This window comes from Canis lupus, chromosome 35 (assembly GCF_048164855.1).
Source record: "Canis lupus baileyi chromosome 35, mCanLup2.hap1, whole genome shotgun sequence".
Classification (NCBI taxonomy): domain Eukaryota; kingdom Metazoa; phylum Chordata; class Mammalia; order Carnivora; family Canidae; genus Canis; species Canis lupus.
Window position 1 is genome coordinate 14,750,707 of NC_132872.1, and position 14,866 is coordinate 14,765,572.

Here is a 14,866-nt window from a genome sequence, read left to right on the forward strand (position 1 = left end):
AAATAAAGTCCAGCCAAATTTAAAAGCTAAAAGACACCACCTCATTGATATCAAGGCTCACTACTGTGTAAGCCCATTTTAGTTATTGAAAAACACCTTTGTACTAATTGCACTTCATATTTTCTTACTATCTCTGCACTTCAGGAAGCCCTCTGACTTAGACGGCAGTCACTTGGCTCTTTGTTCTTAAAGGCACATAATAGTAAAGGAATGTTTCTGCAGGCAGGCAATTATATAGAAAGATAAGTTGCCTCTTTAGAGTACTACATCAAGATCAAATCCCCCCATTTAAATGGCATATAAGCCAAAATTTAGAAATGATATATTTTCTTTATACCATTGTAAAGTTTTGAACATTTAAAAACAGATAACCTTAAGTTCAAACATAATACGCAGAACATAATATATAAAGTATATCTTCACTTTTTGAACTTTATTATGCTTCAGACATTTTTCTGATCATTTCAGGTTTATTTCAATAAACATTGTCCTATATTTTGTGAACTGCATTTTTTTTTGAACTGCATTTTAAAATCAGGAGCAATTTTACAAATCTCTGTACAGAACTGACATCAGACAAAAGACCAAAAAAAAAAAAAAATCAAACTTTCTTAACAATTCTGAGAACACAATTAAGAGCTATCCCAGTTAACATAAGCATTTAGCAAGTGAACATGTCTTGAATAAAAAAGCAGGAAATATTTTATTAAAAAAAAACAACATGCAACATGTATAGACCTAGAGGGTATTTGATTAAGTGAAGTTAAGTCACAGAAAGACAAATATGTTATGATTTCACTTATATGTGGAACCTAAAGAGCAAAACAAATCAGAAAGAGACCCATTAATACAGAGAACAAATTGGTGATTGTCACAGGGAAGCGGGTGGGAGGATGGGCAAAAACAGGTGAAGGGGAGATACGGGCTCCAGTCATGGAATAAATCATAGGGATGAAAGGTACAGAGGGAACAGAGTCAATGGTGTTGTAATAGCACCATATGGTGACAGATGGTAGCTACACTTGTGGTGGGCATAGGATAATACATAGAGTTGTCGAAATCACTATGTTGTACACCTGAAATTCTAACATTGTGTGTCAACTATACTTCAATTAAAAAATATCAAGGATTGAAGGAAGGAGAAAAATTTTCAAACAGCAACTTCTATTTTCTTTACAATTTGTATCATACTTCATTAAATAAGTATTCGTGTGATATTTACAAAATATAAACAAAGAGGATAAAACCTAAATATCAGGGCCTTTCACCTGTTATCCCTCCTCTAATCTCTTAGATCCATTAGTTTACATACCAACTAAAAATATGATCTAGTTAACTATAGTTGAAAGCTTATCAATTAAGTCATCAATAGTATAAACAAGAAGTTGAATGTCCGCTTTTTCCTTCATTCGGTGATCACTATGTTTTCGGAGGATGACATCTACATCTGTGCTGACTACTCGGTCAGCAACTTGTATGGACGTATGCCAAGGTATGACATCATCTTTCATGCCATGGAGCAATCGTACAGGGCAGTTCACGGGGATCGGGCTATGTAACAAGCAGTGGTGTTCCGCTTCTTTAATGAAACTGTACTGAATGTGATAAATTCCTTCTTCACTGTACTTTGATGGCATGTCCCACATGCCTTTCATCTCTATTTCTTTTTTTACCTGTTAAGAAAAATGAGGAAAATAAAAGTTTTTATGCAACACTAACACATGCAATAGTCTTAAACAGTCCAAGGAAAGCAGTCCTAGAGGAGGAGGAAAAGAGATAAAAATGTAACAATGATAGTAATCAACAACTAAACAGTAGATGCAAGGTACTGTGACAGGGACTTTACACAGTGTCTCATAAGATCCTGTTAATGACTATTATTGCATTTTTTTTTTTTGCAAAAGAGGGTAGAAGAATCTAGAGAAGTTAAATTTCACATTTAAAGTTGACAGGGAACAACTGCTGTGGCTTGGTTTCATACTTAGATTAAGCTTTATCAGGTAACATCTTAATTCAGGTGTTGCTTCACCCCAACTGAAAGGGAAAATGAAGGGGGGAAAAATTATTTCTTGGAATCAGTTCAGGTATCATTCTCATTACACAAAACTAAATTCTTAGGAATAACAATTGTTTAGATTTCAAAATCACAAAACTAAAACTGTCTATAGGGCAGCCCTGGTGGTGCAGCAGTTTGGCGCCGCCTGCAGCCCGGGGTGTAATCCTGGAGACCCTGGATTGAGTCCCATGTCGGGCTCCCTGCACGGAGCCTGCTTCTCCCTCTGCCTGTGTCTCTACCTCTCTCTCTCTCTGCATGTCTCTCATGAATAAATAAATAAAATCTTTAAAAAAAAATTAAAATATATATCTTCTATATGTGAAGTCATTAAAATAGGGATGGAATAAGGGGAGAAAAGAAAGAAAGAATCAGAATCAAAGAAAGCCTAGAACTAAAAATGAAAAATAAGATGGCAATTACTCTGGACAATCAAACATATAATTTCAGGCTAAACATTAAAACAAAAAAAAGTACTGTTTTGCCTTTCAGATTCCTAGGGAATGAGAAAAAAATGTGTTGTTTTGGATGACAATGAAGTCTTCCAAATACTTCCTGAAAACTGAGCAAGGATATCATTAATACGTTTATTCTCTTAAGATAAAACACAGGGTATCTTTTGATTCTTGAAGAATTTTAACATTTTAGATTATAATTTGTCTTATTTTTTAGATCATTTATCTTAAACAATGTTTCTAATTAAAGTCATATGCTTGTTATAGAAAACACAGGAAATACAGAAATTATAAAAAAAGTAATCGCACATAATCCCACCTCATGGATATAACCACCATTAATATTCTGGCTGACTTCCTTCCAGTATTAAACATATGTCCACTACTAACAAATAAATTACTTTCATTTATTTCAGAAACCTCATTTTGACCATGATGTGCTGAAGAGGATGCTAATAATGAAAAGCACTTTTTTTTTTTCTAAAGTGAGAATTAGTAGTAGAAAAAAATGCCAACTAAGTGTTTAAGCAGGAATGGCTAATTTCATCTCCTGTGTGCTAATTCTGATCGACTGATGGTGTGTACTTGGAGCGCTTCACTGAGAGGCTCTGAGGCTGCTTTCAGGCTTAAAAAAATTTTTTTTTTCAACATCGATGAGCCAAGTCTAACATGATCATAAGAATAGGTACTGCTTCCCATATGCCACAAAATAAAAATAAGAGGTACAAAAAGAGATCAAGATGTATGATACAAGTAGATAAATGTGATTAATAAAATGTTGCTTAAAAAAAGAAATTTAAAGTGTGATCTCATCAACAGGGCTCAAATATTTGGCAGAATGATTTGAAGGGGCTGTGAAAAAAAGAAATCTTGAACAGAGGCCAATTATTTAAAGAAGGCAAGGAGATTATGTACAAAAGTGCAGCTAAGGCAAAAGATGAGCGAGCATAGGAAGTCAAAGGACAATGACACATGAACAAATATTCAAAGACAGAGGGAGCAGGAGAATGACAGGATTTATACACTGAGGCTACTTGTGACTTACCTCAACAGGAAGCTGATTGAACTGTGTCACTAGGCCATCTACAGCTGTCGCTACACCAATAAGTGCAACAACCTTTTGTGGCCTTGCGATCGCAGCATGAAACATAAGCCATCCACCGAGGCTAGTTCCAACTAGTATCTAAAGTAAAAATGTATAAAGTTTTAAAGAGGAGTTTTTCTTTTCTGTAAGCAGACTAAAAAGCTTATGTATGTACTTTTTTTCTTTTATATCCGTTAGCTCTCTGACTTTTAATATTTGGCATAAAGTAGAATTAAAACCATGATTACAGTGAAAAGTAAAAGGCTACTTACATTTTATGAGACAGTGAAAATGATAGAACTATTTTAAATCAAATACCAAAACTGATGGTAAAACACTTGAACTATTAAATTTTCATAGCTAAAGAAACAGCTCAAAAAGCATGAGGCTGGTCAATAGTCAGATTTAACAAAAACAATTACCTGAGGTCCTTCAGCTACATCATCAATTATAGAAAGAACATCTTTTCTCCACTTTCCCACTGTGCATTCTTGTAAATTACCATCCGAATTTCCAACTCCTGACAAATCAAACCTACAAAAAGGGAAAACATAGGTCTATGTCTAGATATTTATCTATACATTTGCTTCTCTGATTTTTAAGAAACATAGCACATTTGTTATAATTACAATGCTTAAAATATATTAAAATAAAATACTGAGGTCAATATATATTTTAGCAGATCCTAGTGGTAAAACCTTCAAATATCACTTCCATCCACTCTCACCTCCCTCTGCCACCAGCGGCCACTCTCCTCTGACTGGACTAGTGTGACAGACAGTCTCCTCCGGAGTCTTCCTGCCTCCCTTTCCTATCGTTGTATCTCTTCCCCATGCAGCAGTCAGTGATCCTTTTAAACCAAAAACCATGTCTTGCACAAACCCTCCAAAAGCTTTCTATAATCTTTAAATAAAATATCTAGTCCTTACCATAACGTGGCCTCTGACTACCTCTCTGATCTCATTTCTTCCTGTTCCTTCTCTGCAACTGCATCTTCACTTGCCTTCTTGAAGTTCGTGGACTACACCACCCATGGTTTTGCCTCAGGAGTTTGACATCAGCTGCACTTTCTACATGTAACACTGGACACCTCCAGATAGTCACTTTGCTTGCTCCCTCACTTCGTTCAGGCCTTCAGCTCCAACGTTTCATTCCCAGCGATGCCTTCTGTGACCACCCAATCCCAAACTGCTTCTCTCATCATCCTCAAATTCCTTACCCAACTTTATTTTCTTCATGGCGTATGTTGCTGCTTGACCTATAAGAAATCTGACTGTTGGTGTGGTCTGTCTCCCACGCTCGAATGGAAGCACCAGGGGGCCCAGACTGCTTTGTTCAGCACTCCTTTCCTGGGGCCTAGACCAGTACTTTGCATGTGGTGAATGCTGAGTATTTACTAAATTAATGACAGGGAAAGAGGCAAATCAAACTCATGAACACCAGCTCATCCCCTTAGTTTGCTTCTCCTTCGAACTTTCTAGTTCTCCAGGTTCCAAGTCTGTGTGATCCGGGCATTTCACCTCTCTTTCCAGGCCTCAATTTAACAGATCACGAAGTATCATCATACCATGCCTGCAGATTACCTTAAACCCCCGTCCTACCTAACTATTCCAACCCCTGGGGAAGCCCTTTCGTAATGCTGAGCCTTTGCATGCTATTCCACTGCCCGGCAAGCCTTCCTTCACCACTCCAGCTCCTGATCATCCTTTAAAACAAGACACTGCCTTTGAGGCACATTCTTTGACATACATGCCCTGCTTACTACCATCACTTTCTTTTGTATGTACTCACTCAATGCTTTTCTTATTACGTAGTTAGCAAATTTTAAGCAGATCGTTTTATGAGGATTAGTTTTTTCCAGGATACTGAATGCTGTGTGCCCTGTACCATCCTCCCTCACTCTCATTTCTCCTCCTCATCTCTGTCTCTGCAATCACACTGAAGGTCTCTGTCATGGTAAGCCTGGCCTATCACAGCAGCCTTCCATGTCTCTACGGCTAGTCTCTCTCCAAATGGATCCACTGTATACCTATCAGGTTTCTTCTGCAACATTATACTGACATGGCATTAACTTCAGTGATTCTCTGTGACATACAACATAAACATTCAACGTGCCAGCCTGTTTTTATAGACCATTATCTTCTGGTCATCTTGGATCAACCTTTTATCATTTCATCAGAGGCAACTGCTACCTTGGCCAAACAGATCAATCTGCTGTTAATCAACTGGCTCTTGCTTTCTGTCCTGTTTCATGCCTCATACTATTCCCTTTACCTGGAACACCTTCTTCCTTTCACCTTCACAGATCATATACTCTCAGAGCTTAGTCCAAATGACCCTTTCTCTCTGCTGGAAAAACTTTCCAGACAAGCTGAAGAAAAAAAGGTCTATCTAATGCAACTTATATAGAATTCATTTTTATCAGTCACCATGAATTGTTTATAACCTGCTCTGTAAGACAGTGTGCGTGTGTAATGTGCCTCATCATTCCTGTGAGACTGTCAGAACTTTGGGGGTGGGGGACGAGGAAACACAATTCTTAGTTTTGTCTCTGCCATCTTCATGGAGACCAAAGATTAAGGCATGTAAACCTCATACACTAAGTATCACATCATATACTAAGTAAATAAAAGTGGAGGATAAAAGTAGAATCACTGTATCCAAATATGAAGCTTTCAGGTTTTTCTCTTAAAATCTAGTGAAAACTAATAAATCTTAGTGTTTTTAGTGTACATGTAAGAACACATATGTGATATATAGCATATAACATTTTCTTAGGGATTTATAAGTTATGGAGGAAGAAGAAATAAAAATTTTTAGATATAAAGTGAAAGAATTTGGGACCTGTGGATAACTGTGGAACAAAGCCACTGCTAAAAGTGCTGATCACAGTTATTACTTCTCTTCAATCCTGGGGACACAGCAGACAGACCCAGGAGAAGGAAGGCACCAGCCAATCCTCCTTTACCCTCCCCTGGTGGGCAATCGGGCATCTCTATTTGCTGCATCTTTTACAGCTGCCTTCCAAATATATGATGCTTGTAGAATACATGTAGAGCACCCCCCGCCCCCGCAAGATGGAAATAAAAATACTTATAATAAAAGGTTTAAGTAAAAAAAACAGTGACTCTGGTTGAACCCTAATCAAAGGACAAAGATATTTCAAACATATTAAGCTGTGTAAGACTTTAAAACACAGCAACACAACTCTATTCTAGTAGCCTTAACTCTAGGACATATTCCCATATCTAGAATTAAATATTCTATGACAAATAATTATGAGAGAATAACAGCCCTAATGCCATGTGTTACATTCCTGAGTTCTGGCTCAATCTTATGTTAGGCATGGAGACAGGACAACAAGAAACCATTTTCTTAGAGCTGTATGTACCATTCCTTATATAATATACAAAACTAACCATTTCCTCATTCAAGGTCCAAAACCTTACAGCCAAAAGCACAACAAAGTAAACTAGGAAACTGGAGTATCAAAGATAAAATCTAGAACAAGCTAAAAGACAATCAATAGTAATTGATGTGATTGCAGCAAAGTTTGATAAAAGAAAATAAGAACGTGGTCAAATTAAAACTTTGTAGTGAAGGGCTATACTTTTAAAAAGATTTATAAAGATATACTTAGGCTCTGTTTTAACACAGTACCATTTAATGGTCTGTACACATTATAATTCAATCATGTTTATCTTTAACAAATGTATTTCATATGTATCCAAAATGCAGAAAACCCACCCATGTCATGTCTTATAGGGAGATGGGAACTGGTTATAGTATTTAGAGTCTCAGTTTCAATCCAAGAACCAGTAAAGTAGCAATTTCTTGATTCAAATTCTTTTGAATGATGGCAATTTTTCTGATATTTTTCACATTTTGGTCCAGGTGGTCCCCCTTCCTGTACAACTCGTTCTTACCCAAATCTGAACTATCCTTCAATGTGCCTTTATAAAGTGTTTTTCATCACTTCAATCCCCAGTTTTCTCTCACCTTGTGCAATTAAGTATACTGTTATTTTAACACAGTCATATTCTGATGAGTATTTTTGCCTAATTTCTCACATGTATTTTATCATGTGCTTCCCCAACCTGATTTTTAAGAACAGCGGCCATGTTTTAGAATTCACGGTGTTTTTTATAGCACCCAGTAATAGTGTTAGAAAGTCTACTTAGAAAAGATAGTCTTCAGAATAACAGGTAAGTCAGAACAGATTTTTTAAAGTTCTGAGCATGAAAATGAAACCATTCAGTTAACGATGAAAGGAGTTAACACTAAATCCATATAACTAACATACTCTCTCCTAATGTATTGAATAAAATCTAAGTTTTTTTTTTAATTTATTATTTTATTTCTGAAAGATGTATTTTCCAGAGCCATTAAGTGAATGTTAGTGAAACTACTAACAGTTAAGATGAACAGATTTTTAGGCTATTAGTGCTAGAATGGATTCAGAAATTATCTTTAGCTCAACTTCTCCCTTTTTTATGATAAGAATAGAAGTCCAATGTTTATCAGCCAACTCATCTTGTCATAGTGATTGCTAGAATTGATGCTAATACCCGTATTTCCTGAATTCCAGGCCAGTGTTCTTTCTACTAAACCATACTATCTCTTCTGGCAAATTAGGCACTATATAAAATGATTGTTACAGGTAAACAAACCTAATAACAACAGTGTAATAAGCACATTACTTTACTAAAATAATTAACAGTATTAAATATTAGGAACTGTGAAATCAAATTTTGGTTAAACAACACATATCCCCCTCTTATTTAGGCTTCCACATCTTCAGACTACTAGAGTGAGGGGAAAGAGAAAACTCAGTGGAAACATGAATAATACAATGCTAATTTTAGAATACTTTCATTTATTTATGTATACGGACAGGGAACACCAATGAAAATACTAGCCAGAGAAATAAATTGAGGAGTTACAGACTGCACTTAACACCAAGGGAAAGAATGGGCTCAATATGAAGACGATGTGAAATGGGAACTTAAAGGATCTTAGGTAAGAGACATGAAAAATATACAATGTTCTTAAATACATATACTATCTTTAAATACATATTTAAAAAATAGAGTTATAAAGGCCAAATAAAAGGCTTTAACTCTCCAATGGAAAATCACAATATAATTACAAGGCATTACAAGAAAGCCAACTATTATCAGTAGCTTGCTGTCATGTTATATTATCATTTGTAAAGGGTTTAGTTACCACTAATTTCCTTTCCTGTCAGTATTGGCAGAGTGGACCATCAAAAAAGATCTTTTAAAGGTCGTATTCACGATAACCCTAAATCACAAGGTGAAAGTTTACAGGCCATTAACAGAAGTTAATCCATAAAAACACTGGCCATTTGCTTTTATTGGTTAGAGCAGAAATAATTCTCCATTGCCATGCTAAATGGTAGCAGTATTTTCTCTGAAATGTGTTGTTCCTACCTTATACAGGCGTGACCTAGAGATTTGCAAAATTCTTCAATCGCCAATGCTTTTGTACCATTCATATTAGAAAGATAGCCAGGGATGAAGATAACTCCTGGACTTTTGCCTTTTAGCTTCTTATAAGCCAAGTTTGGAAGCTCTGGTCGACTAAGGAAAGAGACTGATGACTTTTGTCTGCAAGCTAAACACAGTACACAAAACATAAACTATAGTTCACAAATACTGTTTTTGGAAAACCATATACAATTGATCCTTGAACAACACGAGGGTTGGGGTGCTGACCCCTGTGTAGTCAAAAATCCATCTGTTAACTTCTGACTCCCCCAAAACTGAACTACTAATAGCCTACTATTGATTGGAGGCCGTACAGATAACAGTGGATTAACATATATTTTGTGTTTATATTGTATTCTTACAACAAAGTAGGCTAGAGAAAAGGAAATGTTAAGAAAATTATATAGAAAATATATTTACAGTAGTGTACTCTATTTTTTGGGGAAAAAAAAAACAATGTATAAGTGGACCCTTGCCGTCAAACCCATATTGTTCAAGGGTCAATTGCATATTTTCAATTTTAACTTGTCAAACTGATGTCAAAACTACTTCCATTTAAGAGGAAAAACAAAAAGACTTGAAGTACTAAAATCACAAGCTTATGCATGGCATTTTCTGAACTCATCAAAATCAGTGCCTTTGAGCAAGGCACTTGATTCCTGATTCTTCCAAAATACACAATGAGGAGGAAATTCCAAGGCAATGAAAGCTAGACACTTATAAAAAATGTTTTCCTATTGCTGTTGTATCATCTGTCCTAAACAGTATCAATCAATGTTCAGATTTATCTACACTAGTTTTAGTCTTCTATTGTGAGGGTTTTTATTTTTATTTATTTTTTAAAAGTTATTATTTATTTATTTATTTATTTAAAAAATATTTCACTTATTTATTCTTGAGAGACAGAGAGAGAGAGGCAGAGACACAGGTAGAGGGAGAAGCAGGCTCTAATGCAGGGAGCCCGACGTGGGACTCGATCCTGGGACTCCAGGACCACGCCCTGAGCCAAAGGCAGGCACTCAACCACTGAGCCACCCAGGCGTCCCAAAAACTTTTTATTTATTTATCCATGAGAGACACAGGGAGAGAGAGGCAGAGATGCAGGCTCCATGCAGGGAGCCGACGTGGGACTCAATCCCGGGTCTTCTGGATCAGGCCCTGGGCTGAAGGTGATGCTAAACCGCTGAGCCACCAGGGCTGTCCTTGTGAGGTTTTTTAAAAATTTTTTTTCAGTATTTGACGAGTTTCACATCCTCTACTTTTTGGCGGTTGGAGGAGAAACAAGTTTGGTCTGCCTTGAGATCTTGTTCCAAAGATGGGGGTGCTGGTGTGCCACTTTCACCTTTATCATGGGTGGCTCTCATGCCACCCACAAAATCATGGGCCATGGCTAATAACCAATCATGATTATTTTTCAGGTGAGATGGGTTTAAAGAGCAGTTTCTTTACAAGTAACCTCAAATAACTTATAATAGTACTATATTTTGGAAAAAGATTTCTCATGGGGCTCTGCAATCACTTATGTGTTTTATGTGTTGGTCTGGCTTGCTGTGGATGGTACACAGATCTTCACACAATTTAAGTACAATAGTACAACTGACAAACCTTATATAAGGTTACTTCGTTTTGTTGTTTTTGAAATTTCTTCCCTACCACAGAATCTGTACTTGTTCTTAAAAAAAGGTGAAAAGACATTTTAAAAAATTGAGTTATTTATAATCTCACCTCCTCCTTCCAAAGAAATTAGGTTTGTGGGGGGCCTGGGTGCTCAGCTGTTTAAGTGTCCAACTCTTGATTTCAGCCCAGGTCACGATCTTGGTGTGAGATGGAGCCCAGCATCCGGCTCCGTGATGATCATGGAACCTGCTTGGGATTCTCTCTCCCACCCCTCCCTGTGTGCACACACATTCGTGTTCTCTCTCAATAAATTAAATAAATAAATAAATAAATAAATAAATAAATAAATAAATAAATAAGTAAGTAAATACATAAATAAGTAAATAACAATTAGGTTTGTGTATTTCCTAACAATATTGTTCTAGACCAACAGAATCTCTTCTACTAAATGAAACCTTCCTCTACTTTATTGTGGCCGATGGAAACATCTTGGGCCCCTTCACGGGGCTGATAAAAGCTTTCTTCATTTTGGATTTGAGGCTTGAACTCATGAATCTGTGATCAAGAGTCCTACACTCTACCAACTGATCCAGCCAGGCAGCCCGAGAAGCTGATTTTAAAAAAAACGAATTAAAGGCCTTAAGGTACCTCTATTACATATAATGTGTTTCAAAGTTTCAGTATATCATGAAACGTGCCAAATGAAAACTTTTAGCAACGGGCAGCTCTGCCTTCGGCCCAGGGTGTGATCCCGGAGACTTGGGATCCAGTCCCGCATCCGGCTCCCTGTGTGGAGCCTGCTTCTCCCTCTGCCTGTGTCTCTGCCTCTCTCTCTCTCTCATTCTCTCTCTCTCTGTGTGTCTGTCATGAATAAATAAACAAAACCTAAAAAAAACAAAACAAAAAACCTTTTAGCAACAACCAGGGCTAGTCGGGGCCAGTTATGCTGGCTGGTGGACTGCATTTGCAAAAATGTCATCTTCCCATTTCCTTAAAAAAAAAAATCCCTCCTATCCTCTTCTGGATATTACTTCCCAAAACAGGAATTTCTCCCTCAGACGATTACAACGGACTTCATTTTGGTGAGCTGTAAGTGGACAGGGTTTTCTTAAGTGATCTTATAAGTGATCTTACTGTATACAACAAGGGTTAGCTCAAACTAAGGCTCGGTGATGTGTTGAATAGATGAAAGGCTATCACAACCTAGTTAATGAACTGACGCACTATGCCTCACTAGAGGAACTTAGGTATAAACAAACCTTTAGGTTGTATCCAATTAAGCGTAAGTTTTTTTTTTAAATATTTTATTTATTTATTCGTGAGAGAGAGAGAGAGAGAGAGAGAGAGGCAGAGACACAGGCAGAGGCAGAAGCAGGCTCCATGCAGGGAGCCTGACACGGGAGTCGACCCCGGGTCTCCAGGGTCACCCCCTGGGCTGAAGGTGGCGCTGAACAGCTGAGCCACCCGGGCTGCCCCCCATAAGGTCTTTTGAGAATGTTATACCAGCAGAAATAATGCCAGCTTGGACTGAAAGGGACAGAGATAGGACAAAATGAAGGACGAGTCAGACTCTCAAAATTCTACAGTTAGCAAACAGGCTTGAAGTTATTCTTTTTCCTTGAAGTCCATGCTTACAGCTGAGTAACTTCATCAGCCTGTTATTTTTTTTTTTAAGATTTTATTTATTCATGAGAGACACAGAGAAAGAGAGGCAGAGACCCAGGCAGGGGGAGAAGCAGGCTCCACTCAGGGAGCCCGAAGCGGGACTCGATCCCGGGCGGCGCTGAACCCGCTGAGCCCCCGGGGGCTGCCCAATTAACCCTAAGTTAAACTGTATTATATACATTTAAAAATTTCAACCAAGACCAAGGGTATAAAGCACTGACAGGTTCCACTCCCAGCACAAGCGCACCTGAGAGCCTGTACGTCAAAAACGTAAAACATCACAAAGGCGGAGAGAATTCAAAGACACGATTCAGAAAGAATGATCGTGTGTACTGCGGGTGGAGCGGGACGGGGAAACAGCAGACCCACAAGATGGAAATACAAGGAAAACACTGTCGTTTTTGGTGCAGACGCCAGTTTCCTCCGAAGGCTAAGGACTGCGGTCTGCGCTGAGCGCGGAGCCCGGGGAAGGCAAACTCCGATGAGGCTCGACGGCGACGGCGACGCCTTCGCAACGACGACGCCACGTCCCCGCCGTAGGCCCCCTCCCGTGATGCATCCGAACAGGGTCAAGACCCCTACACTCCTTGGGCTCCGGGTGACACGAGCAACGGCTGCGCTGCAGACGCGCGGCTTCGCTCCCCCGGGGAGGCCGGCAGAGCAGCCGCAGCTCGGGGCTGCGGGACCGCCCGCCAGCGACCGTCCGGGCCGCGCAGCGCCCCCCGCGGGGCCCCCGGGGCCGTCCTCCCGCCCCCGCCGGGCGGGCGGCGAGAGCGTTTGCGAGCAGGGCGCCCCAGACCGCGCGAGGCAGGCACGTCCGCGAGCGCGCGTGCTGCTTTCTCCCGCCGTCCGGACACTGACCTGGGGGCCACCGCGGAGTCCCCTCGGGCTTCCTTGCGAGCCAGGCGCTGAGGCCCCGGCGGAAGCCGCAGACCGCCGCTCCGCCCCACCTCCTGCAAGGCACCCGGGCGCCCAGAGCCGCCAAGCGCAGCCCCGCCATCTTCGCACCTCGCCGACCCGCACGGCCGCCGAGCGCCGCGACCCGGGCTGCGCATGCGCCGCCGGCCGGAAGTCGGGACTGCCCTAGTGGTACCCGGAGGGGCGGGGAGGGTCCCGCGAGAGCGCGCAGGCGCAGAGCGGCGTCGCCCCCGCCCCCGTCTCGCCCGGGCAGCCCGCGGGACGGCTCGCCTGTGATGGCCTGGGACGCGCTGAGTGGCCCGGGCGCGGCGACCTCGGTGGGCAGGCGGCCGTTCCGTGGCTGGAGGCGCCGGAGAAGCCGTAAGGCCGCGTTCCAAGGAAACCCTGGCATCGTTCCGGGGGACGCCGGGGAGGAGCGCGGGATGCGAGGCGGCGGCGATCCGAGATGGACGGTTTCAAGCCTTCCCGGAAGTGCTGCCGAGGTCTGACCCGAATCCTTCCAACCCCGTCCCCCTCGTTTTTTGCGCCAGCTCTCCGGATGCCCGAACTGCTGAATTTTTGGATTGTTCTCTCCCTTCTCCCGTGTTACGCGCAAGAAAAGAGATCCCAGTGGATGATTGACCTCAAAGGAAGAATAAAATTGAGGGGATTCAAATACGCTTCGGGAGAATATAGTTTGGGAATAGAAGGGCTTTCTTGAGCATGAGATGAAACCCTCCAATCCTAAAACAAAACAACAAAACAAAAAACAACAAAAAAACTGCATGTGCATTTCAGCTTTTCGAATGGCAAAAGTCCCCTCGAGTCAAATGAGAGTCTAGAAAAACTAATTCTACAGCGCAGATAACAGAACATTATATGACTTGCTCCTAGAAATAAGGGGAAAAAAAGTCTGTGATTTCAACAGCATTGGACGAGGGCTGTGAATAGGCAATTTGTATGTAGAGATGTCCAACTTCACTAATTGAAACGTGAATTAAAAAAAAATAACTTTTTTTTTTCCTCACCCATCAGATTGGCAAAAACTTAAAAAAGCGATTCATGGCGAGGATGCTGGGAAACTGGCACTCGTGTAGGGTTGGTGGGGAAGTTAATTGCCAAATTCTTCTGTCAAGGGATCTCACCAAATCCATTACAATTTAAAATACATATCATTTTCAATGTCCTTGACCAAGTGGTCCCAGTTTGTGACCGTCCTGTAGAAAATAATACTAGGTCCTGAGGACGCATATCTGCTACAGCATCATTTTTAGAAGGAAGCAGCAGAAAAAAAAATAGTCAATAGAAAAATGGTTGCATCAATTGTACAAGGGTTTCTGAATTTTAGCTCTGGCACCCTTCAAATTAGTCCTGGGGGCCTCTGTCGGCACCAACAGGTTTTTTTCTACTCATCAACTCGTTTATTTCTACTTCAGATTACTGTGACTGGTATAATACTTAAGGAAAGTCACGTTAGTATGTTGTCATAAAGTTTGGAGCAATGAATGGAGCGGGAGGTAAGTGCAAAGTTTGCTTATAGTGAATCCGGCCCATCTTTGGAGTCTTGAGAACTTGTCTTATTGGG

At 40.3% G+C, this 14,866-nt stretch overlaps 1 protein-coding gene across 2 annotated transcripts; it reads right to left on the bottom strand.

Moving 5' to 3' along the window:
* Window positions 1-407: 407 nt before the first annotated feature.
* ABHD10 (abhydrolase domain containing 10, depalmitoylase) lies at window positions 408-14,300 on the bottom strand. 2 transcript variants are annotated; one of them, XM_072812387.1, is made up of 5 exons: window positions 13,246-13,448; window positions 9,046-9,229; window positions 4,015-4,126; window positions 3,554-3,691; window positions 408-1,673 (listed from the first exon to the last, which is right to left on the bottom strand). In XM_072812387.1, the coding sequence occupies exons 1-5, from the start codon at window positions 13,382-13,384 to the stop codon at window positions 1,329-1,331; spliced, it is 918 nt and encodes a 305-aa protein (XP_072668488.1). In that variant the 5' UTR covers window positions 13,385-13,448; the 3' UTR covers window positions 408-1,328. The 2 variants fall into 2 exon arrangements, with proteins under 2 accessions (XP_072668488.1, XP_072668489.1); XM_072812388.1 differs by lacking the exons at window positions 408-1,673; window positions 3,554-3,691; window positions 9,046-9,229 and having other exon boundaries at window positions 4,011-4,126; window positions 13,246-14,300.
* Between the last annotated feature and the right edge of the window lie 566 nt (window positions 14,301-14,866).